The sequence below is a fragment of the Pagrus major genome, chromosome 18, assembly GCF_040436345.1.
Source record: "Pagrus major chromosome 18, Pma_NU_1.0".
Lineage (NCBI taxonomy): Eukaryota > Metazoa > Chordata > Actinopteri > Spariformes > Sparidae > Pagrus > Pagrus major.
The window spans coordinates 12,848,964-12,876,082 of NC_133232.1; the positions used below are offsets into that span (position 1 = coordinate 12,848,964).

Genomic DNA, 27,119 nt, shown 5'->3' on the forward strand with positions numbered 1-27,119 from the left:
TAAAAGGTAAAAATCATCTTGACTACAAAGGTCAACTTGATGACTGACTACAATCAGAGGCGATAATTAAGATTACCCCAGTCTTAATGAATGGGAGACCAAACCTTAAAGACTAAAATTCCTTCTTTTTCACTGCCGTGATTTTAACTCTCCTGCAACTGCCTCCATGTAACTGGAAGATCAAATGTCTTCAGAGGATCTTGGATATTGCATATACCTTTTCAGTTTACATAATCTCATTCATTTCTCTTTGTTCCAATATATTTTACTTTTATTTTACACATCTTTACAATTTTTCAACTCATAGTTTTCTATCAACTTTGTTCCAGACACTGACCAAACTGTCCAGAATCAAAAGAATCCTACTGCAGCCCAGCAAAGCCTGGGATGTGATGTCTGCTGTAAGCATCCTCACGTCCTTGGTGCATAGAAATACAATGTTCCTTTCATTTCTCACAGACACATAAATTAAAATAGTCTCCCTCTCTCTCTCTCTCTCTCAGGCAGTGCAGAGTTAGTTTGAGGCTAAGATCATCAGCCCTGGAAGGCATGGAGCTCCTCTTCACTGAAGCCCTGCTGCTTCAACAACCTGGAAGATGAACAAACAGAAAAGGAGGTCAAGGCTACAAACAGCTGAGTGAAAAGAAATGACTGAGTACAAGAGAAAGCTGAAACATTTTAGGCAATAGCTGTGTATTATCACCGCACTCTGAGGTCTACAGTGCTTAAAAATAGTGGTTCATGTCCTGTGAAAGGCATACATCAAGTGCTGGATATTTAATAAATAAAAATGCTAATCATTTGGCAATCTCATATGGAAATAGTGTGGCCCACAATTCAAATCTATGAATGATAAGAGGTAGAGGACATTGTTGGGGAATGATGAAATAAAAGCTTTTTTTTTTTTTTTTTTAAGTTTTCCTTCATCCTTTTTTTTAAGATTGATTTCAATTTAGGCGTTTTTCTTGATGTGAGCATTATTCATATTGGAAATGTATACAATGTACAAAACACGTTAATTGCTGTGATCTGGAATCATAAACAAACATACACGATCTTGATAAAAGGTATGTCTGTAAAATGATGGATAGTGTCATAATCAGAATTTGATGTATTCATTTTTATCATAATTTGGAAAGTCTTAAAGAGTTCTATCGTTAAATTATTTTATCCTAGTCTTGTGTGTGGGGTGACAACAGGAAGTCAACTGCCTGAGGAAGTCTTAAAGGTCCTATTTGTACGAAAAGTAGATTATGAGTAGTCTCATTCCCAACTCGTCAAATACTGACGTATTGGGATTGTAGTACGGGTGGGCCAGCATCTATGGCTATGCGTCACTATTTGACGAGTTGGGAAACCCAAAGCATCAGTATTTAAGGAGTAAGGAATGAGACTCAAAAATCAACTTTTCTTGCAGATAGGACCTTTAAGGCCTGAGATGCTGCCGCTTAAGTGGCCAAAAACTGGGTGGAGACTTTTCCTTCACATGCTCCATGGATTTAATATCAGAACTGGCTAATGGACTCTAAGATGGCACCCAGTCACTTAAATGAAAATTGCCAAACAAGCCAAAATAGTATTCAAGCTTCCTGGTGTACAGTTTTGTGTAGCCCATTGCACATGCACATTAGTGTTCCTCCCGCTGGCTCCACCTACATGACCCACAGACTGTGGGGTAACATCAGGTGCTTTTCTAGGCTCTATGAAGGTTTAATAAATATTAAACCTTCAAAAATATAGTGTACAAAAAGGAATAATGAGTGTATATTTTTATTTATTCATCGGTAAAAACCTCGCTGGCCATAGATTTATGGTGTGCACTCCATGAGCAGGAACAGCGCTGAAATTTGAAGCCAATTTGAAGCTTGGGCTAAATTGTGTAATTAGTATGTTATGCGATGCACACAGCTGTGAAGCCGTGAAACTGTGAAGATGCAGCTGTGAAACAGTGGATACATTTTTTTGAGCATCACAACCTCCCCGAAAATGACTCGTGTCACTGTAGGAATTTAATCCAGTTCGGTCTGATGACATTTAGAAAGCCTAGAAGAGCTGCATGATTAGTTTGATTCCAATCAATCTGGATATACTGTTTGTTTGTTTACAGCTTGTCTGCTCTGCTTGAAAACAGACTGACTGTTTGCTGGTGTTTGTTACCCTGTCTAACGTCAAACTGTTCCCAAATCACAGCAATCACTTTATTGAGTACACTGTTATCATAACTGATAGACATTGTTGCCATATGATATGAAAATAAGACCTGAATATTAGTGAAATGGAAATATCATTTTGGAGGCAGTATTTCAGAACACTAGGACAGTGAGGTGATGGATATATAAAATCTGTTAAATTACACACCCTATTGTGAGTTCTGTGAAGACTGTGGGGCCACACACACACACATAACATTTAGACCCATCTGGCCTGCTGAGGAAATCCTTGAGAATGCACTCATCAACCCGACCCTTCCTGCCTGTCCAGCCTTCAGAGGGCACAGAGAGGACATGCTCCACCTGAAACCTGACACACACACATACACACACATTTTGAACATGTACTGTACAAACATACTGAGGTACACAAGTCTATGAATATTGTACCTGCCGGACTAGGCTAAGATCAAAAATGTTTTAGTCAAATAATTTCTTCTTCTTCTGCTTCTTCCCGTTTACTGGCAATGACAGGGCTAACTTCATTGCAGATGCCTTTTTGTACAGTCCTGTTTGACACGCCCACCTCAACATGCTGGGCAGGTTTGGAAGTGTGAGGGGTTGGAGAATCAAGAGGTTGCATGCAATGAATCCTGGTACATGTAGGCAGGCTGTGCAAGCAGGAAAACTCAAAAAACCCAACTTCAAGACACCACACACTGGGAATTTTATTGTCTCAATTTACTAAATTTACCATCAACACTGATTGGGATATTCACATTATACATGGTGAATTTCTCATTTAATAAAATAGGCTTTTCAAAATTTGTGAAATCACTGCAACCAGGAGAGGTCCTTGAGCATACAGTCGTTAATGGGCCCAAAATATATTAAACTGGACCAAGACCAAATGCACGATTCCCCTTCAGAGATAATAACATGAGCAGGTCGGGTTGTGACAGGGACAAATAGTTTAAAGCTTTACACACAAACACACAACTAGAGTACCTCTCATTATTAGCAGCCAGTTCATCCAGTTCACAGCGCCATAGAATGTCCTCCTCTTGTCGGTTAAAAAAGAGCAGCTTGGTTTTTCTGAAGACACACATACACACACACATTGAAGATTGTCAGGCAAAGCCATGGATTTAGAATCAATCATACCAACAGTAAAATGGAAAACATTATGGCTGTTTTCTCAAAAACTGTAGTGTGGATGTGAAAAGCTGATGAAGACGACAACGAGTCTTTTTTTTCCAACACAAGAATTTGTTCTCAGTCCAGGACAGACACTTTCTGGTTTGAGTTTTACCAGTGTGTTGGAGTTACAGTTGTTAAATGTTATTTGACTGATTTTAAACAGAGAGAGAGCACAAGAGAGAGAGATTAACATTGAGTTATGAATTTGACTTTTTGATGACTGTTGGTTGATGAGGAGTAGTGTCCCTTTTTTCTCACAGGCTGCATCACTTCTGTTTGTTGTAACACTTTTTGCAGTAGAAACATTAGCTAATAACTATCATGAGTGGGACGAACACTGGCCCTGATAGATATTTGAATGAGTTTCATTATTCAGCGTTATTAGACAATAGTGTGTGTGTGTGTGTGTGTGTATACATATATATATATATATATATATATATGTATATACATGTGTATATATATATATATATATATATATATATATATATATATATATATATACATGTGTATATATATATATATATATATATATATATATATATATATATATATATATATATATGTATATATATATATATATATATATATATATATATACATATATATATATACATATATATATATATATACATATATATACATATATATATATATATACATATATATATATATATATACATATATATATATATATACATATATATACATATATACATATATATATATATATATATATATATATATATACATATATACATACATATATTTTTTTTTTTTTTTTTTTTTTTTAAATAAATTTAAATAAAAATTGAAATTTTGGGAGAAATTGTTAAATTATTCCTGTGGGTTTTTTTGTGGGTTTTTTACCTCTTTTGCTGAAAGCCAAACACAAAATTGTATCTTTTGAAATGTTTTATAGTTTAATTTCTTTGTGAACAAGATAGAGTTGCCACGATAATGATATTTCTAACTTCAATACAATACCTTGAAAAATATTGATATGAGATGCCATGTTCGATACCACGAGGAAAAGCTGACACAACATTGGGGGCATAAAATTTCAGATTCAGATAAAGAAAACATGGCTTGTGTATTGTGTGTTAAGCACAACAAAATGTAACATTTTTATTTTATTTAATTGATTGATTGATTGATTTTTTTTTCTTAGGCTCCACTAGACATAAGACACATTTTCCCTCTCTCTGTATATTTAACCTTGTGCTGTTTTGGTCTTTATGTAAATCTGATAGCATTATTTCAGACTTGTGCCGTGTTGAAAGTGATTCAGAATCTTACTAGGTCTGATAGACTGCTGTTGTGACGTTTATGTAAAAGTAACCAGGGTGTTTATGTAGACATAAGAAAATTTCAAGTTGCCATGAGATTAATGTGAAGGGGTACAGGGGCTTAAGTGTGTAAGAATGGAAGCAATATACTCAAAGGAAAGAGACTGAAAGACAATAAATACAAATAAAGACTAAATTAAACAGAATGAAATTGCATATTTTTAGATCTACAGGTTAAAGGTTTTGCCTCCTGATTTGTGTCTTCAGATAGTTCCCACCTGATGGTGTCAATGTCCTGTAGGGCCAGTCGTATGAGGCGAGCCATGGGCGTGAACCCCGTGCCTGCTGCTAAAAGGTAGAGGTGTGTGACATCACGAAGGGGGCGGAGACTGAAGGTACCCTCTGGACCACTAACAGATATAAGTTCGCCTAGGAAGTGAAAACAGATACTATTAGTGAGGACAATAAGAGAATGGACCACACAATGCTGTCAGAATAAATGTATGACCATTTGGCCTGTACGTGCAGACCATACATGTTAAAACATGCCCATGTCTTGTAAACACCGTATGTAGTATAAACTGTATGTGTGTTTTGGACTATATCTGATCCATCCATTCACTTTCTTTGGATAAGTCACATAATAAAAACTAACCAAGTAAGTACATTCAATGAGGAAGGTCATGAGCTGCAGCTAAAGGCTTCAGGAAAGGTTGTAGGTAAACATTGTGTCAACCCCTCCACCTGGGCACCAGGATCCCCGTCTCTACTAGTTGTTTTATTGTTCTTGTGCTCCTGCAAGTGCTGAATGGAGAGTCGTCAGTTGCATGAGTTACACCTGGGCCAGGTGTGTTCTGCCCATAAATTCCTCCTTAAATATGCAGTCTCTCTCTTTCTGAGGGAGATTCCCTGTCCCAGGCAGACCTGATGGCCTGACAGCTTTGGTTTTCTTATAACAGATCAATCTTTTGGTTGACTAATCTTCTTTTTTGCAAATAAATTACTTTTCTTACCCATGTCGTCTCCAAAATTTGTTGCAGTCTTTGATCCGGGCTGTGACATTAATATGTTGTCAGGCAGATCAATAATAGTCTGCCTAAATTCAGTCTCTGTCTAATGCACTGCATAACATTTTGCTCTATAAGGGAACTGTTGAAGAATCCTCGATGAGGAAATAAACAAGCAGTACTGAACCGACAACCATGACATGAAACCATCTGAGAAGTCATGTGACAAAGCATTTTGTATTCCAGCCCACAGATGGAAAAACATGGTTATGGTGAAGCTCTGAGGCAAATGTCATTTAAAGGATAACTCGCCTAGGGGAGTACTACTGCATATGTTAAAAAAAACGTAGTATAAAGTCTTTTGTGACTCCAAAGGAAGCTGCATGTAATCTGATAAATTGCCTGTGTGATGTAGGTGCCAGGTTTTAAAAGGGAAGAAGAATGCGTGGAACAAATAAGGTGATATCTCAGGTTCTGCTGTATCCATTTTGATCATCAGTTTTTAAACCGTCCATGAGTCCAACAGTGTTATAGGGGTGCAATGTTAGACCAGTGGACTGCTTTTCAAAACCTGGAGGCAATTTATCAGGTAACATGCAGCTTCCTCTGGAAGATCATGATGATGTGACATTTGTACCACGCAAACATGTTTTCTTGCATCTGAAGAAGAAGATTTGTAGGCCAGGGATTGCAGGACTGCAGTGCTTCATTGTAAAGCTGTCTGTCACACATTATACCCCTATCAAAAAATTGCAGCTTCTGTTATGTGGATATTGCGCTTGGCCATATTGTGATTTTTCATAATATTTCGACTGTGCAGCCTTATTTTGCAGTCTTTGACTTGGTCCACACTCCACATTCCCACAGTCACCTGAAATACAGGTTCCAAAGTTCACTAACAGACCACAAGGCTGACAGTCTTTCTCTCTCACTGGCAAATGTACTCATCCTTTTCTTTACCATTTTGATGCATTCAGTGACAAGAGTTGTGTGTTATATATCAACAGGCACAGCAACAGCATGGCAACACATTATGTCTGCTATCTGTGGTGCACTGTGTGTGTCCACAGAAAAGACTGCCTCTCTCCTCCTAATAATGTGCAGGAAATATGATAATGACAACATTTTGCCTGGAAAATTCTCTGCTTTTGAAGAGCACATCCAAACAGTCTAGATGTATTATAAAGGAAGGTGGGGGAGCGAACCGTGAAATAAACTTCTAAAGAAATGTGTGTGACAGAAGAAAAAGATTGCAAAAATATGTAGGATGGTTTAGTCAACTTAAAATAACTACTGTATATGAATATAAAAGTATAATGTGAAACAAGAAAATAGCAGAGCCAACATAGAATGGATAGGGAGTTGCAGTTTTGTGATCACTGAACTTTAACTTGAGTGACAATAAACAGCCAAATCATTTTTAGAGCAGGCGAGAAATGGCAGTGTTTTCATAACTGTTTTCACCAACTACAGTCATGTGAAAAAATTAGGACACCCTATGAGAGCCTGTGTGTTTTTTTTTACCATATTTGGACATATGGATATTTAATATACATTTTAACAATACTGAGAGATTCAAGTAATATAACTAAACAATTTAAACTGAAGAAAAGACTTTAAAACTTTCTGTTAAATCTAATTTAAAAAAAAATGCAATTTCTGGTGAGGAATAAATTAGGACATCCCCACATTTATTCCCACTTAAAATGGCTAAAATCACACACAGGTGTATCACATCAGGTGCACATGATTAGAACATCATTACTCAGCATTTTGAAGGAGGCTTGCCCTATTTAAACCTCAGACATTTAGTGAGAGTGAACGCCATGGTGAGATCGAAAGAGCTGTCTGAGGCCTTTCATAAAGAAGATTGTAGCAGCTAATGAGTCTGGTAAGGGATTTAAAACAATCTCAAAAGAATTTGAAATCAGCCATTCCACTGTCTGGAAAATAGTCTACAAGTGGAGGACATTCAAAACAACTGCCAACATGCCCAGGTCTGGCCATCCAAGCAAGTTCACCGCAAGAGCAGACCGCAAGATGCTAAGAGTAGTCACCAAAAACCCTAAAATGTCATCACGGGACCTACAGCAGGCTCTTGCTACTGTTGATATGAAAGTGCATGCCTCTACAATCAGTAAGAGACTACACAAGTTTAACTTTCATGGGAGGTGTGCAAGGAGGAAACCTTTGCTCTCTAAGAAAAACATGAAGGCCAGACTAAAGTTTGCCAGAGAGAACGTAGACAAAGAGCAGGACTTCTGGAATAATGTTCTTTGGACAGATATTGAAATTGAAATTGAATTCTTGGACACCAGAACAGAGGACATGTTTGGCGTAAACCAAATACAGCATTCCAGAAAAAGAACCTCATACCAACTGTGAAGCATGGAGGTGGAAGTGTCATGGTTTGGGGATGTTTTGCTGCAGCAGGACCTGGCCAGCTCACCATCATAGAATCCACCATGAATTCTACTGTGTATCAGAGGGTACTTGAGGAACATGTGAGACCATCTGTAAAAAAATTAAAGCTGAAGCGGAACTGGACCCTGCAACATGACAATGACCCAAAACATACCAGTAAATCCACCAGGGAATGGCTGAAAGCTAAGAAATGGAGTCCTGGAATGGCCGAGTCAAAGCCCAGATCTTAATCCCATTGAGGTGCTGTGGGGTGACTTGAAACGGGCTGTACATGCAAGAAATCCCACAAACATCTCACAGCTGAAAGAATTCTGTGTTGAGGAGTGGGGCAAACTTTCCTCAGACCGATGTCAGAGACTGGTAGATCGCTACAAGAAGCATCTCACTGAAGTTATTTCAGCCAAAGGGGGCAACACTAGCTATGAGGGGGTAGGGTGTCCTAACTTCTTCCTCAGTTAGAATGCGCATTTTTGTTTATCTTTTGTTTAATGAGTAAACCAAGGTACATTTTTGTTGTTTACCTGCAATTAAATCACTTTCTTTTCCAGAGATAAATAAAACAAGATTAGACATCGATATGTGAACATTTCTTAATAAAGAACTGAATATTTACTGGGGTGTTCTAATTTTTTCACGACTGTACATAAATAGTAAACTTGCAATAGAAAACTTTTTGGCCTCAACTTTTTGTTCTGAAGTTTATATCAATTAATTGCACGGTGTAATGGCTGCAGAAAAATGACACCATCCATTCACAGGCTCTAAAAACTCCAAAAAGAAAAGAACCCTGCTGATGGAGGAGGCAAAGAAGGGGAAGAGGGAGAGTGAGAGACACCGAGGTAAAACGAGTGTACGGACGGGCTTTCACTCGATGGAGAGCGCTCTGGTGTTGTGTCAAAGTCTGTTCCCCCGTTGATATGTGTGCCCTCTTACTACCGGGACTTGAGACAGTTTGAAAGCAGCATTCTTTCTACTAGATCAGTGAGTAACAAAACCTGCCTACTTACTAATACAACCGGCTGTTTTACTGCTTTTTCAAAGCACTGAGATCAGGGTGTCTAGATCAAACTGCGATTCTTACGGTTGTTTTTTGTAGTAGCCAGGCTGCTAGCAGTAGTCATGTAGCCAACGCCAACGGTAATTCGACAGGGAAACACTGGGAGGAGGTAAAGTTGAAAAGGTGTCTGTTTCCGCTTTAACATTCAGCTGCATTTATCTTGTTTATTTCAGTGAGTCATTAGCTTTCTTGTATTGTGCATTTAATATTTCTTTTGGATTTGTTTAGATTTTGTGTCTTATATCATTCCATCTCTTATTAATTGTCTCTGAAGTTCATTAAAGACTTCTTTTGAATTAATAATGCAAACAGACCTACTGCTGACATTATAATGAGTAACAGACAGATCTTCTCAAATGGTGTTTATTTGGCCCCCTCATTAAGGTGTTTGAATATCAATTCATTGAGTATTTCTATGCTACATACTACATTATTTCATTTCTGAGCTTGGTAATGTCAGACATCACTTAAATGCCAACTAAGCTAGTATTACGGTATCCAAGAAAAAGTGGTTTGTAAACAAAACCCTGTATAGCTGTTCCAAACATCAGCACTGGAAGGCGGAGTGAAAAGCCAGATGCTAAACGCAGTAACATTTACATTTGGAGATAACAGTGCATATACTGTATTCAGACAGTCTCTACTGGAAGGCATTCATATTGTTGCACTTGGTTTTACCCATGAAAAGTGACAGAAATAGTTGTGTAAAGAATGAAAAAACGGTGAACTGAAAGAGAGGGTCAAACTGTAGCTCCTTTCTCAGCTTCACATAGCTGACCAATCAGTGCAAGTGGTTGTGAATATCACATTGGTTGATTTGGAAAGTTACAGAAATGGTCAAATACACCCCCTCCTAATCTAACCTTTAAAAGGTGTGGGGGAGGGTGGTTCTGAAGCTTTTAAACAAGCAGTTCTGATGGAGTACACTGGTAGCTTCATCCTGCAATGCAGCTGGAGGGAAGAGGTAGTCTCAGAAAATGACTGCATAATGCTGCCTTACTAAATGACACACATTAATTAATTACACACAGACTGTGTGGGTAAACTGATGAAGGCATTGTGCTAACCTGTGCTTTCATGTACGTCCATCTGACCCCCAGTGTCTCTCTCTTACATTATCCTCTTACTTCTTTAAGACTTACCGATCTGTAGGCTGTTGAGATGTTGGGTGAGCACTCCGTCAGGATAAACTTTGATCATGAGGTAGAGGTCTGAATCCTGTGAGGACTGATGGGAGGCTGCTGCCATGGTCTGATCAACTGGAGTGTACGGCCTCACTACCTCTGTGTCTAGATATGGGGAAAAATTATTATTAAATACGATACAATAAGATCAAGTCCACTCTGTTCTTTCAGAACAGGTTAAGACCATGTATTACTAATTCTTTGAGTGTGTCTCAGTAAAGTGATCCTCTTCTTCCACCTTAATTTCCCAGCTTGGGATCAATAAAGTATATCTATTCTATTCTATTCTATTCTATTCACATCTGTATAATACTCCTCTACTTAATATACTCTTCACTGTCTTCATGATAGTAAAGACTACATTCATACTGTTCAGTGCCACCTAATGGACACCATACTATAACACATACATCATACCATTAACGAAAAAAAAAAAAAAGATCTACAGCAAAAAAAACTTTGTTAAAAATATTTCTGAACACATTTAGGATTTAACATTGTAAAAGATTTCCCTACAATTAATAAAATTAGACAAACTTGATTTCAATTTTAGATATATGTGAACCATAGTATCTCTACATGAGAATTGCCACACCATACAATTGAGATAATTGATGAGCTTGTTAACGAACAATACTGAAATTGTATGTTATTATCATGAATGTTTATGTGAACAGTAAGTTCAAGCCAGACTTGTTGCTGTGTTCAAAGGTTGGACTGTGTTTTCTGTGAAGCTTGCAGTGCCCAGGGGAGATGAGGCATGTATGCTTAATATGGCAAAATAGTTAGATGTTCTGAATTAGCATGAAAAACTAGCCTTAATGCTAAGGGCCACGGATGTGAAGGCAGAGAACACAGAGAGGACTTAAAAGCAGACTGTTACATGAAGCAACCATGGAATCTACTGTACTTAGTGGTTGTGGATGATGCAGAAGCATGTTGACTGTTCCTTTTACTTTTACAGGCTCAGTATATCATATTGAAGCTCTAGTGGCCCATGCTGGAATCACGAGAACCTCACCACTGAAGGTAGCAGTATCAATGTTTTCCTTCCTTGAAGTATTTTGAATTATATCTTAATTGATTAAGCTACAGTGTGTAAGATTTAGTGGCAACTAGTGGTCAGGATGCAAATTGCAACAAACTAAACATCACTCATGTCTCTCTCCAACAGTGGCCGCCATAAACACGAAAAGCGTGAAAGAGCCAGTGTCTCTAGAGCCAGTGTGTAGTTTATGATTCTTAGTTTTATGTGATTATACACTAATGAAAGCATAATTACGAATTTTATATTCCATACCCTGCCAATAGATCCTCCCAAGTCCCCTTAATCTTTCACATTGGATCAGTGAAAATTGTTTTAAAACCATGTGTTTTTGCTTGAGAATAGAGGTCAACATTCACTGCATTCAGTACAGTGTAGAAATGCTTGGTTGCTTACCTTTAATCAGGGCTTTGAGGTAGACATGTTTTCCAACAGGCACATGCCTGACAGTCCCACGTGGAAGTTGCAATCTGAACACATGGGTGTTATGGTTCACCTCAGTCTTAGAAACCAACACACAATCCCGATAGAAGAGAGCTGTAAAAGGGAGAGCATTGATGTAGACTCATTTACATTTTTCTTGGGTTCCTAACAAGCAAGCAAATATCAAGTGTTATCTGATGAACAATTTTAAAAAAGTGATGCAGAATGTGATGGATCGAGTGTAAACAATCCTCAGTGGAATGGTTTCTTTGACCTTGGATCTCACCTCGGTCTTTTTTGCGTAGGAAAGTATTATGAAATTCCAGTGGTTGACCCAGACTTGTCCATTTTCGTTTAGCCTGTTTGCGTATGCTGACCTGGATCTTTCCCACTGAGGCAGCAGTGTGGACTGTTGAGGACATGACAGTTTAAAAATAAGAAAAAGACAGTAACAATAATAAGATCTTTTTTTAAAATTTTGAAATCACTATATTGTCTTACCAGCAACATTTTCCTCAACTTCTTCTGCTAGACCTGAAAGTGCATGAAAACGACACTGATTTTAAGACACAAGTAGTCCATGTCTAATCACACGCTAATCACAGCTGTCTAACCCATGGTCCACACTGCCTGCTTGTGTAGTGCGTGGTGGCTGTATTGCTGCAGCTGCTGCTAGTGCCTGCCCTATCTGTTTACATGGAGTTTGTCTTTAATAATAATGAAAAAAAATGACGTGATTTTCCTTTCACCTGCCGAAAGAGCGAGAAAGCGCGAGGGAGGGAGAGAAAGAAAAAGAGTGCACAGGAAAAAACCTGCCCTTCACCTGGTGTGTGTGTTTCTTCATGTCTGTGACATATTCTACAGATAAAGATATCAAAACTGTAGTGAAACACTGGTATGATGTCTTTGAGTTTTCAAGTCTATTTGTGACAGAAACCACGTGTGTGCCATGAAAAAAACAATCTGTAAATGATGCCTCGCCTTACATGCGCATGAGCCGTGCTACCCACCTCAACCTGTTAACATGGATGCCAAAATTAAAAGCAAGACGTTCTGCAATGCACACACGCTGCTCACGCAGGCAGTGTGTCCAGCCTGTAATAGCTTACTTTGAAAATAAATACAAAATTCAAATGAGCTTTAGCTGATCTGTGTTCAGCATCTGCATTTCAGTTATGACCAGTGAAACATGGAATCCTACTCACTTCAATATTGAGGAACCAACATTAAAAAAATCCAACAATATAAGCATTCTATTACAACACCACAAACTACAGTCTCAAAAATTACAGCAGATTTAATCAACCCCTCTGTGTCATAGTTTAAACAACCATTAAAAGCCAGCACTAAGGTACTAGATAGTTGTTTAAATTTTTGCCAAATTCTATAACAAACAATTGTGGCCTCATGTCCAAGCCGGCACAAAGAGGATAAGTAAGGTACTGGATAACATTACAGTTCTAAAGTATCTGGTCACTCAGCACAGTGTAGGAGTAATGTTGACTTTGTGAAGCAAAACTATTTCCTGCATGGTTACCAGCACTGATAAGGGTTACAGCTGTATGCTGGTTTCATGGTATACCGTGGTATGAAAATTGTAATTATTGTACCATGTGCATTTGCTTATCTATGGCCCTTTTCAGACCAGGTATCCCCATCCATCCCGAGTGATCCGATCACAAGTACAAAGCTCTATGTCTGCCAGTTGATACCTGGCAATTACATGAATCACAAGTGACCACTTGTGATTGGCTCTTACTTCCCGCTCGATATGCAAATTAACACGGGGACAAATGGACATAATGTTTTTTACTACAGTATGTGCAAACTGAGGTAGCTTAACTGTACAGGGGTATAACAGGGCATGTACTGCAGATCAAAGTGATTAAGATAAAAAATAGTGCAAGAATAAACTAGTACTGTTGATGATGTAAATTAAACATAAACTGAGATACAAATAGTAACAGAAACATTAACAGAAACAAAGCATTTGTGCGTGCGCTGCATATAGATACAAACAGGAACAATAAATATTAACAGGAACAAAAAAGGAATTATCAAACAAAGCGACTGTGCGTGGCTAACATAGCCAGCAACTGACAGTCCAGCAATCAAACTGTCAAATCACAGAGTGCAGTTGAGCCTTTATTAACATCAACAACAAGAAGATCCAGATGAATAAGAATTTATCATAGACAACGTTTCGCAAAGTTTATAAGGTTTCTCCTGACTCCACAACTCAACATTTAGCGTTTATTTTAAGGGAGTCTGGGGAATTTCTCCAGGGGCGACAAATAAGGAGAATATATCGGTTACTGTTTACTGTAAATGCAAAAGTATATATGTTGTGTAAAAGAAATTGTGTAATTGGTCAATCAATTGAAACAGTGTGTTCAAACAGTGAGATGCACTTTAGACACAGAAGCAGACAGGCTGGTAGAGCAATGCTGCAACAAACTGACACTTTTTACAAGAGGTTCACTTTGTAAGATAGTTGATTTTTGTGTCTCATTTCCAACTTTCCAAATTTTACAAGAAGGCTCGAATGATTTAGAATTTGTCGTAGCCATTTGGCAAAATCTGTTAAGTTTCTCGCCACACGACAACTCTTAAAATGATCTGATTTGTAATGGAGTCTGAGGATACTGCAGCTACTACTTCAGTGCTGGATCAGTAGAAACAGACAGCGTGTTCACAAATATCTGCTGCTAACATTGGCAGGTAAAGAGATCTTTTCTGCCCCTTGTTGTGGCTTCTTGTTTTGCATATGGCCCAGGACACACTGCTAAAAGAATGTGGTCATAGATATGGCCCAGACCACCTCTAAATGTGGTCTGAGTGATCGGATTCATGTGCTTCCTCAATGTATCGAGTGCATTCAAACCTGTACTTCGAGCTGTCCAGCTGTGATCGGATCACTCAGGGCCTATATGTTGATAGCAGTCTGAACAGTGCCAATGGTATTGAATTCAACTATAATAGGTTGTTTAAAAAAAAAATCCAATTCATATCAACCTTTAGGTCTGTCAGGACATAATATTTTGTGTATACCGTCATATCAGATACTCACAATGCCACTTTAACAGCAGGTATTTACATCATTTAGGAACAATGCTTGCTGATAAAACAGAAACATACTTACTTACCTTATACATACACAGATTTGTGCTGTCTTGATTCTGCTATGTCACATCATGTTATTTCTCTGTTACAATTCAAATAGTGTTTGTTATTATTTTAGGAAACCTGTTGTATAAATCACACTTTTTTGGGAGACCAACCTCTAAAACAATAAGTCATCCTGGCACTAACAAGCAAAGCAGGTACTGTGGAGAGCTTTTCAGAGCAGAGGTAACAGAGGAATTTACAAGAGACGAAAAGAGAAAGAAAACTAAATGAGAGGACAGAAGAGCCACCTATCTACTTACGTAAATGTATCATGTAGGACATTTTCCCCAGCAGCACTTCTAGTCGGAGAACACCTGCCTCGAGGTCAACACTGGTACAGCCTGTACTGGGGATCTGACAGAAAACATTATATGCATGAATGTCATCTTCAGCCATTGACCCAGACATCTTTTTGGACAGTTGGTAACTTCATCCTTCAAACTCCAATCAAAATAGACTAGTTGAGTGGCTGTTAAATTTTTTAAAGCTTTCAACAGAAATTCTGACCAAAATTATATTTGATAAATAGACAGAGAGAGGCAGCCCAATCACTGTCCCATCAACCAGCCGTAAGCTAAAATGTGAAGAACTCTCCAAACACACACTTCATATCCTATTTCACTACATGCCAACAGAGGTTAGAGTTACTTATTTAATGCTTGATGGATGTGTGTATGATTGATGTGTGACTATTACCTTCCTTTTAGCGTAAATGACCAGATGAACACTCACATCTGTCTGGAACCAGTCGTACCTACACAAACAATAGATAGCAGATAATGCCACGGATTGTGTACAAATATGTCACATTTTAATGTGCCTGTATCATATTTGTCTTTCATACCGAGGCCGAGAGTCTTTTTCTGGGGGAGGAGCCACTGAGATAGGTGGTGCAAGGCTGGTCGGTGGTGGAGGAGGTATGAAGGCTAAGAAGGAAAACAGACGAAAAAAAATTCAATTACTAAAACATAAGTTCAGATTGGGGTTCAAATCACAAAGGCCGTACATTAATACCAACCACTACTGAGACATATCATTACTCTTTAGACAGATTCCCAGACAGTCATTGGTTTTCACCCCTTTTAACACTTGAGAATTGAACCTTGCTTGAGATAAGCAATCATGCAAACAGTTGTTTTTATTTGATGTCAAAGTTGTTCTCATTCTTTGGCAGTCCAGTTTTTAAATCTCTTCTATTTGTTGTTTGTTCGAGTGAAGATTTGAGTCTGCTGACAGCTGCTGTTTAGGACACAGGCACTTCAGTGCAGATAAAATCATTTTTGTGACTGACCTTGGTCAGAAGTCATTAACAGGGAAAATGCAGTTTTGCTACAGTCATGATTTAGATCCAACACAACAACAATTTGTGTATGTACAGTGTTTCCCCTATATGCATCCAGCAGCAGCACACCTCCGCTGCTGAAATGTGACTGCTGCTTCTGCTGATATTTATTTTTTCACGAGGGGAGAGGAGAGGAGGAGGAAAGGGGAAGAAGGGAGAGGGAGGTAAAGGAAGACAGGAGTGGAGGAGTGGAGAGGGCTGTGTTTTATCTTGTACAGTTAGCCTATATTATTTTGCACTACGGACACTTCATATAACTACAGGTCAATTAACACACCTGCGAGTAAAAGTATATAGGTGGAAAAGAGAGGACGCATTCTCATAACTTTAAAAACTAATGTTATATTATTTTGCACTGTCACACACTGTCAGGAAAGCATAGAAACGGAGAGGACCCTGTCTTTTAACTTTGGAAACTAAAGTTGTATGTTCTCGCTACTGACACTTCATATCCAGACCTTTCACACACACAAGTAAAGCATAAAGCATATACACTCTGAAAGCAGTTCAGCTTTGCATTATTTATTATTATTATCATCATCATCATCATCATCATCATCATCATCGTTATTATTATTATTATTATTATTATTATTATATGCAGTATTTATCAGCTATAATTTCATTATAATGCCATTATGGCTGATAATATAAATTTCCCATTTGGGATGCAAGATACATACTACTTTGCGGCTGAAGGTTTCGTACAACATGATGTCACACTCTCTTCTCTGAGTCATCTTTCTCCTGCTCAGAGTTACTTTTAACAATGCATTCAAGTACACTTGAGGGCTGGCTCATGTATCCTGTGTCTGTTTGGAGCATGTGTGTGTGAGTGTGTGTATGTATGTGGAGTCAAATATAGTTCAAGTAGTCAAAAAGAAAATTGTACTTATTGAATGCTGAAATTGCTATTTGAATGTGTATTTTTTATAAATGTGTTGGCTTTCATGAGTGAATTTGCTCGGCCCTGGACCTCGTGTCCATACTGTTTTATTCTGACAGAAAAGTGCTGGCAGTGTGTTGAGGAGTGCTAAGATGAAGCGCTTGTGTGGCGAGACACAAAAGAAGGATTTTGATTGACATTAGCTAGCTAGCTAACTTAACGCAACATTAACAGAGGGTTGACTTCATGGCTAAAAACAAGCTTACAATGCATAAGGTCATAAAAGGACAACAGTCACAGATCTGCTCCCAAAAACAGGCTTTTGGGAATCTGAATGGGATAATAGAGGAAGATTGACAGTGCAAATGTGTGTGTACCTTTAATAGCTGTGGCCATCCTGCCCACGAGACACTCTTTTAACATGGACTCATAATTCACCCAGCGATGCACCTGTGCGCGCGCACACATACACACACACACACACACACACACACACACACACACACACACACACACACACACACACACACACACATAAACAAACACACTGTGTTACTGTTACTACAGCAACACATATTGTAAACACCCAAATACAATTAAAGAGCTTACAGAAAAACATCAACTCTATCAGCACTCACAAGGAAGCCAAATTGAAATGTATAGTGTAGGTCCTGGGCTTGTTTTTATTCCTGCTGAGCTTATTTAGGGTTAGCGTTACCATATATTCACTATAGGTAGGCATCCTTTAGTTTCCTCAGTTTGCCCTTTGTAGCTTACTGGGGACAAACTAAAGTGATTTTTACCAAACTAAAATTCAAACATACAAAATAATTAATGTCTTTAAAAATGTCACCTACTGTTTTAACAATACATGTGAAAAGTCAAAGGTCATTTTATTGTCATTAATACCATGACCTGCTTTTATTCCTGTACATTTATGTAAATTTATCCTAAAAGACCAGTCTAGCCCAAAGTAAATTCAAAGTTGTTGAATCATTTGAAGTACAGGCATGATTTGGGGCTCTTTTAAAAGTATATGAGCTGAATTTTTATCCCAAGCTGTCAGAAGCTTTGTAAGTGCTTAGTTCCAATTTAGCGACAACACTTGACACTTGTTTCGCTGAGGAAATAACCAGGCGTCTGAAAAAAAAAATGTGTGACCTCAAAATACCCCTGCTTGGGAGTATCAGGGGCAAAAACTCAATATAGTTCATTATTATTCTTTATTTCCATAAAGTAGTCAAAAAACAAGTGCTGAGATGGAAAAACAGCTGATTCAAACAACAAAACGCATAAAACTACATAAGCTTGCAAAATCTTAAGGCTTTAAAAACTGTTTTTAACTATATATTACCAGATTTGAAGTTTAATCGGCTACATGTTGCATCAATCATTCAGAGTCTGGCATGTAAGTGGCTCAGGATAGAGGAGAAAGAAGAGAGAGTGGGTCACTTGTCCACTTGATCACTCATTGTCTGTTTTAGGCTTGAGGGTGGGCTTAGAAGCTCCTATCTGTTCAAATGAGCTGTCAATCAAACAGGTGCCATCTCAGGATCTCCAGTGTAGAGGGATAATGGCGTCTGCTGAGGAGTTTTTTGACATATAAAAGCATGAAAAAGCATCCGCAATTGTAGTTTTCTGTCATTCTGTCACCACTTAATCATGAAATACTGTGTTTTGGATTAAAATGTTACTGATTTGGATCTAATGGATATTTGGTAATAATTGTTGGAGTTTGATGCACTGCTGAAACACCCAGACACTTTATTGGTGAGTTGGCAAAGCTTTGAACATGGTAGTTTGACAGCCTGTTTTTTTTGGTTGTTGATTGTACCTTGCATATGAGTGTTTATCTTAAATTGGTTTGCGTAAATAGAATCATGAGAATCTAAGCTTTCTAACAATGTATGGCATGACTATACACTTAAATTGAGGTGTTCGCCTGTTTGCTTCGCTGTGCTTGTAAAGTTTGGCAAACTTCCAAAATGCATTTCCATTTTTCCTTTAGCTTTAAAAAATACATGAAAAAGACAGTGCTTTACCTCCTCCCTCATATTCCCTACCTGGTCAAACAGTTCAGTGCCATCTATCCCAGCTGCCTTCATTAGCTCCTCTTCTCCGCCAGGGTGATAGTCCATGTAGGGGGTCACATTGTAAACCATACCTGAAAACAGAGTGAGAAAAAGAGCTTTATGTATGTCACATTCTAGTGCCTTCTGCAAACTGAAAGTGATACTCGTAGGAAGGTTTGCAAAGGTATGAGATTTTCACAGAAAAATAACCATCTCAGAAAATATCACAGTATTACACAATTATTACCTCCGCCTAACCCTTCCCACTAAACTTCGACGGAGGATGGGTCTCGGCCCAGAACAGACCCCAGTAACTTTCAGTGCAGATCAGGATGAAGGGACAGATACAAAAAAAAATGTTCTCACTTTCTTTAACATTGGGAGATTGCGAGGGTGTTTTCCTCCCCTTTTTTATTTCTCAGGGAATAATGACGGAATCTTGATTAAATGTTTTCATGGGTTCAGTGTTGCTGCTTTTGACAATTGTCATACCTAATTTAACATTTACTGACCACATACATGTATGTATGTATGTACATGCAAGTGCCAATAACAAACAAACAAAAACAACATATCCCACAACTTCAAACGACATTGTAAATGGCAATATATGGGACCCTAGAGCAGCATTGCATGAAACAACATATTGCACTAAACAGTATTAAGGTGGCCGGTATAACTGAGTACAAAAGGGGACTGTTGGGTAGTGGAGGTTAATATGAATATTATAAATCAAGGAGACTGAAAAACAGTATTTGGGACCATTATTCATTTGCAGTAAAAATTAAACTTTTTGTGTCAAGTACAATTTACTCAAGTACTGTTCATTTTGGGGTACTTGAGTATTTCCATTTTCTGCTACTTTATACTTCCTCTCCAATACATTTATTTGATAAATTTAGTTACTAGTTACTTTGTAGCTTCAGATTATTCATTGTTTATAGGCTATTAACTGTGGCATGTTACCAATCAGACAGTGTAGAGGATGCTGCTTGAAGCTGTTCTCAGAGGAAAATAAGGTCCCAGAACACTTTTTGAAGCTAGAAAGGTGGCAGGGTCCGCCAAATGTAAACAAGGTAACAGTATGAAAACTGTGCTGTCCTTTAAGGTCAGTTTGTTTATTCAGCTTATAGACATGGAAATAAAGAGAGTTTACTTTGTTTGAAAAAAAAAAATCAGTCAATCAAGATCTTTCTCTTCTGATTAAAATGTATTTCCCAAAACTACATAGTGCACCTTTAATGTGTCCTGTGTGAAGACCACTCAGGCTCACCTCGTATACAGGTCCAGCAGTCATCTCTTGTGTTGTGTTTCTGCAGCTCTTCCTGGGTAACTTCAATCAGGCGCCCTCTGAGGCCGGTCAGATCTTTTCCACTCTTGGAAAACCTAATCCAGTCCATTAGACTGTGGCCGGGCTTCAAGGCCACCTAATAGTAAGGAGAGAGCAGAGTCATGTAACAGAAGATAGACCGTTTTTTTTATTCCTTTCTTGTGTAAAGGGATGTTAAGATCTAACTTAAGACACAGTAGCATCATCTAAAGTCCATGTACCTCCATATAATTGCTAACATACAAGTTACTAATGTCGCTTTTATTTCACATCGACACTTACTATAATGTTGATTAGCCTTTAGACATGAGCCTCAGTGTTATTGTGGGGTATATTCTCTGTCACTATGAAGCAGCTATAAATTGTCAAGTTCTAGTTGAGAGTTCAGTGTAGTCTCTAAAGAGGAAGACAGGTTTTCATCGGTGGTTAGAGTCATACCTTGTTCCTCCCGGACTGTGAGGACGGACCGATCCGCTGTTGGGAGTTCGGCGCAGGGAAAGACTGGGTCGGGATGTTCAACATGTTCTGAACGTTTCGGAGGCAGCCCCAGTTTCGAAGAAAACCTATGTAACCAAATGACGGTTTACTACAATAACATGTGCAACAGTTCTGTAGACACAATGGCTGCTAGGTGTCACGGGAACAAGTTCCTCCCTTGTTGAGACACATCTCTGTTGAAACTGTGTTTAGCAATGCTGCTTAGCTAAAAAGGCTAAGCTAACCTATATTAACATGGCATAAACGGTATGTGCCGACTGCCTTACAAATAATTGCACATTATATATGGTCACATTAACTATTTGCCATGTTTAGCAATAATTAGCCAGCTAATTGATAGTTTCTTCCTATCTACTGATTATTGTGAGCTAACTCCTGCCTCTGTGGTTCCGCCACCGTGTAAAGACTACAACGATTGTCGCATATCGTGACAACAACGTCAACAAACGGTGTCATCAAGTTGCGACGGTCCTCCGTTGCCCTCTACTGTTCGTGTAATACATGGAAAATACTGCCAGTATTTACAAAGGCACCAAGAAACCGGTAAAGTAATGTGAAGAATAAGGATTTAGGCATAAGGTCTGTTTGTTATCGCAGCAGCAGGAGAAGCACGGGTGGATCTTAATTAAATTAATAATGGTTACATTACGTCCAGGGGTGCCCGTTCTCGGGCTTTAGTAGACAATTGTGCATGCTGGTTCACATAGTTGAGACACGCCTAGCCTAAAAAGTCCAGTCATCATAACAGTATGAATTACAGTTATGCTTTTAATTCAAACTGACATGGAGAATTCCAATTACCCACCTGAAAGTAAACTCTTGAAGAAAGTGCCGAGAGCTGAACCGCTTCGTCCTCCACTTGATTCGCTCTCACTGTCATCACTGTCATCCTCCTCTGAATCTCTCTGGTGCTCGTGCGACATCGTGAAAACATGGCGGAATCTCACACAGCTTTAATGTGGTATTATTCACGGTGTAAAACAGTGTACCTCTGATCACCATCAGGGCAGCTGAAGGGTTTGCTTTTGAAAGGCTAATCTGCTAAGAGGATTCAAGAACAAGAGTCCTCTGACTTCAAAATAAAAGTCCACGTGCACCTAGCAAGGACTTACTGAGTATGATGTCGAAGTGAAAAGGTTTAGTTTGGAGGTACAACTATAAATAAGACCTTTTTCTGGGCAGATATATTTGTCTGCAGGAAAAGCACAGGTGGGAATAATAGCATTAATAATGTTTTCATTAAAGCATAACTAAGCCTAACTCTAACTCCATCTATTTCACACAAGTGTGTTTCACTGATTCTTGAGACTTCGGCAAAAACATGTCCGTTCCGTAGAAAGTGAATAACATTTTCTTGTTTAAAAAAATCATGGTTGGTCAGCTGTGGGTCTTTTGCACAAGTGCAACATTTTTACATGTTTGTTTATAATTGTATAGTTTATATGATTATACGTCAGCCCAGTACTCACAAAACCAGTTAATAATAACAAGAGAATAACATTTCAATTTGAGCAAAAACTGAAAAAAAAACAAACATGTAAAATGTATAATGCATATTCCAGATGGAGTAGAATGTAAAACATCTTTAAAACTAAAAGCAGTGGGATTTTCAACACCGTCAGATATTTATGAAAAAGCTCTTAAATCAGGCACACACTTGGTCAACTATATTCTTGATGAACCCTTTCCACCCTCCATGTTTGCTAAATGCAACAAGGTCACAAAAGCTGTCAGAAGTCTGGTATATTATCAATAATTTTTACATATTTATTTATGTGTCTACTGTCACAACCATGACATGTCAACACCTTCTCTTTTGTATAGAAATGATTATTTTAAACTATGACATTAATGTATGCATTTTGCAAAGAAGCCAGAAGCAGCAAGCGAACAGAAAGAAAACAAGATTGTTCCTGTTTACAACTCATGAGTTTCTTAGAAAAAAGCCTGTTTTTGTCACCACCTTCTAACGTCAAACCGTAAGATTTGCTGTCTGACGGTGGTGACACAAACATCCAAATCATCCCTAAATGTGGCTTTGACTATAATTTAGGATCACAATAAACAGTTATATGGCTTTTTAATGTTTAATTGTAACCTCTTTATTTAAAATATACAAGATTTCTTTCACAAACAGGCCTGCGTACCCCAACATGAATGTTACCCCCAATGACTAACACTATAAGTGAATGTAGTTGCACCATTTCACAACCATTTTATAAAATTTCACCAAAATTTTACCAAATTAAACATAATAGACTTCATAGTCACTAATTGAATGGTAATTCCATTAAAGTCTGACTTTTCATTTGTTTATAGGCAGTTATGACAGCAGCTGTCTGTAGAGGGGTGATGTAAAAGAAGAAGAGAATACCAAAAAAAAAGCAAGATGCGCAATGTTTCAAAATCAAAGCTTTAAAAAATAAATTTTAGGGGACAATAAAAGAGGGAAACAAACTGATAAAGCATTGGCAAATAGAGCAAACTAGAAATAAAACTGGAGACCATCTTGCAATGGGATCACATCAGCATCAAAGCCATCAACATGTTGACATTCCAGCCCGTGACTACTCAGTAGTCAATGCACTCTGATACTATAATGATTAAAATCATGAATAAACCAACATGTTTCAAGTCAAATAGTCCATGCCCTGATGAACTGCATAAATGGATTCAGGGCTTCAGAGCATTCATTGATTTACCAAATATTGTCACCAAATTGTTGTATAAAGTTATTAATCAATGCAACATTGACTTGAGTGGTGAAATATTTGGAACTGTAGTCCTCAGTCCCATCGTCAGCTTTATGTCAACACCGTCAGGTCTGAGTCAACACCATCAGATGGATATTTTGTTTTTAAAAATGTATTCATTTGTTTATGATCTGTTCCCCAATTATAGCTGATTTATTAAAGTACTTCGCTATTTAAAATTTAAAATGTTGTTTTTATATCCAAAATTCTATTTGGTATATTTAATGCTAATTATAAAAGTTGCATGATGTAAGAGTTTCTAAATGAGTACATGTGAAGTCATGTAAAAAATAAACAAAAGTAAATATTCAACATTTAACAGAATATATGTGTACTTATGGTATAGATGTAATACTTTATAAGCTCTGAATCTATGTTAGCCTAAATAAATAGGAATAATTAGCTTTTTACGGTGTCTGACGGTGTAATGACAGGAAAAAAGTATATTTAATGAAAAAAGTACCGAAATATGGCATGATTGCTGAGACTCTGCTCTATCAACATATAACCTTAGATTTCTTAACACTTTTTTTTCTTTTCAAAATTGAAACCTGTTTCATCCAGAGTCGAGAGTCCGTGGTTTACAGGTTTTGTGGAGTACTACTACATATGTGAAAAAACAAGCCTTTTTAGCTCCAGAGGAAGCTTCATGCAGTCTGATAAATTGTATCTAGTGATGCCACTAAGTGGCTAAGTTGCACTGTGGTGATATAGGAGCCAGGTTTTGAAAAGCAGTCCACTGGTCTAACATTACACTCCTATAACACTGTGTACAGTTAAAAAACAAATCATCAAAATCGATACAGCAGAACCAGATATATTACTTTTTTATTGCACATATTTTTCCTTTTTTGAAACCTGGTTTTTATATTACCCACAACGCAACTTAGCTGATGAGTGACATCACTAGAAGCAATTTATCAGATTGCATGCAGCTTCATCTGGAACCCAAAAAGGCTCTATACTACTTTATTCATACATATCCAGTAATATTCCACAAGGCTTGGACACCCTTGAAGTGCCCCAGTAAGCCATTTAAGTTGATCCAGCATGAACAATAGCAGAGCCCTAGAACTGGCTCATCTAAATGGATTACAGTTATTATTAATGGCATTAATTGCACCTGTGCTTTTCCTGCAGTGAAAACAGTATGTGTATATATATATATATATATATATATATATATATATATATATATATATATATATATATATATATATATATATATATATACATACATATATATATATATATATATGTGTGTGTGTATATACATACATATATACATATATATGTATGTGTATATATATATGTATGTATATATAACATAAGTATATATAATTGAGTAGATGGTCAAGTTAATGAAATTCTATGCCAGTGTAAGTTGTTATTTGCTATTTTTTTTCCTTCTTAAATTTTAACTTCTTCATCCCTTACTAACAATTAAGTAACTAACAACATTAATTATGGTAGAGATTTGTTGGTTTGATGGTAGCAGTAGGTCCGGCGTTCTGGGTGTCTCAAACTCCACCTCCTGAGGAATTCTTTCTGAAGCCTTGAAAAATCTGGAGGCATATGATTTGATTGTACCATGTTAAAAAAAAAACATTCCTGAGGCAGCTGCTTGGAGTTAAGACCAGAAGGTTGGCAATACCTGTCATGGCAACAAACATCTGCAGCAACCAGAGAACCCAGTGGTGGACACACCACGATGCTGAAGAGGCAGGCCTTTTGGCCTATGCAAGCAGGGAACCTGCCTCTGTCTCATGGCCAAAGACTTTCAGTTGATCTCAAAAAGGTTCTGGTAGACCATAAGAGAATTCCATTCATTAATTCATTCATCCTTGGAAGAATAACCTTTTATGGACAGCTAAGCAAATTAGGATGTTTTCATCTCAACATACTGTATTATGTTCAGTTCCTCAAACTGTCAGCAACAGTTTCTGTTAGTTTATCTGAAAATATCTCAGAAAAACAGTATTGTGCGGTTTAACATTATTTTATAAAACACATTTTACAGGAATTTATCAGTGCGTCAGGAACTGAGTCACTACTCACTACATCAGGTCACTCCTGTGGGATTATTAATTAAGATTCCAGATTTATGTAATTGTCGTTATGCACCACAAGATTGTATAATGAAATTTCAGTTGTAATTCCCTTAGCTGCGCACACACATACACACAACAAAAATCTAAACAGACTAATTAAAAAGAAAAATAAACTATTCATGGTGGAGTGTTGATGATGAACTGAGGAGTCTCACAGCCTGGAGAATGAAGCTGCTCTGTAGTCTGGTGGTACAGCAGCAGGTACTTCTGTATCTGTTGTCAGATGGCAGCAGGGTGAACAGACTGTGGCTGGGTGGGTGTTGTCTTTTAGTATCTTTGGGCTCCGTGCAGACATCTCACTTCACTGATGTCGCTGATGCTCTGTACATGGTACCAGTGATGTTCTGGTGGTTTTAATCACCTGCTGTAGAGTCTTTTGCGCCTCTGTAAAATTTGATAAGAACCTGCCACCAGAATATAGCCTTCTTTAGTTTATTCCTTAAGTATTCATCATTTTACGGTTTTCATTGCTCATTTTGTCAGCTTTTGTGTGAATATTTGGCTTTCTGCTGATTTCTACTGTGCTGTAACTGCTGTTACAATCACCCAGAACCCCATGAGAGCCAAAAGGATAACATGTAACAACAGCATGCAGCACCACATGTTCTTCTATGCAGCTCCCTGCAGATGGCAGCAAAGACCAACAATACTGATCGCATGACCTCTAACATTTTTCTTGGTTTTGATCCATGTTTTCTTTGTCTTGCATAACCTGGCAATACGAGCTCAGATGAGCCAGCTCCAACTCATGTGCTGTTACTGACATTGCACACACACAGAGAGCTACATATTAAGGTGTATGTTTCAAATGGGAGCTAAATGCCCTCCTGCTGATTTGACTAGTGTATCGAAAAGTGTCATTTTTGTTAGTTCCTGTACTCTACGTCTATCCTCCTCTTTACTCTGCTTGCCTTCTTTTGTATTTTACCTCTTCTTCTTCTATTCTTGTCTTTTGTAACTAAACCCAGCTTTACCTCTCTCCCTGTAGATCTAGCACAGGGACAGATAATTATTATTTCAAAACCATTTGCCAGATCATTACCAGCTAATCCCATGTTTGGTCTGATGAGTCACGCGCCTCATTAGTCGCAGTGAGGGGCAGCTTGGGGCCCTTTCACAAACACTGGCCAAGGAGCACCGGCCTGCTCTGTGGGGCCACCAGACCACTGGGATTGGGGTT

At 38.0% G+C, this 27,119-nt stretch overlaps 1 protein-coding gene across 1 annotated transcript; it reads right to left on the reverse strand.

The window, feature by feature from the left end:
• Window positions 1-243: 243 nt before the first annotated feature.
• On the reverse strand, window positions 244-21,494 carry cyb5r4 (cytochrome b5 reductase 4). The gene is made up of 15 exons (XM_073487481.1): window positions 21,016-21,494; window positions 20,521-20,674; window positions 19,239-19,339; window positions 17,553-17,625; window positions 15,792-15,873; window positions 15,644-15,701; window positions 15,208-15,301; window positions 12,281-12,313; window positions 12,066-12,188; window positions 11,753-11,893; window positions 10,270-10,416; window positions 4,918-5,068; window positions 3,159-3,245; window positions 2,359-2,520; window positions 244-589 (listed from the first exon to the last, which is right to left on the reverse strand). Exons 1-15 carry the CDS (start codon window positions 21,097-21,099, stop codon window positions 535-537), a joined length of 1,545 nt encoding a protein of 514 aa, XP_073343582.1. The 5' UTR covers window positions 21,100-21,494; the 3' UTR covers window positions 244-534.
• Between the last annotated feature and the right edge of the window lie 5,625 nt (window positions 21,495-27,119).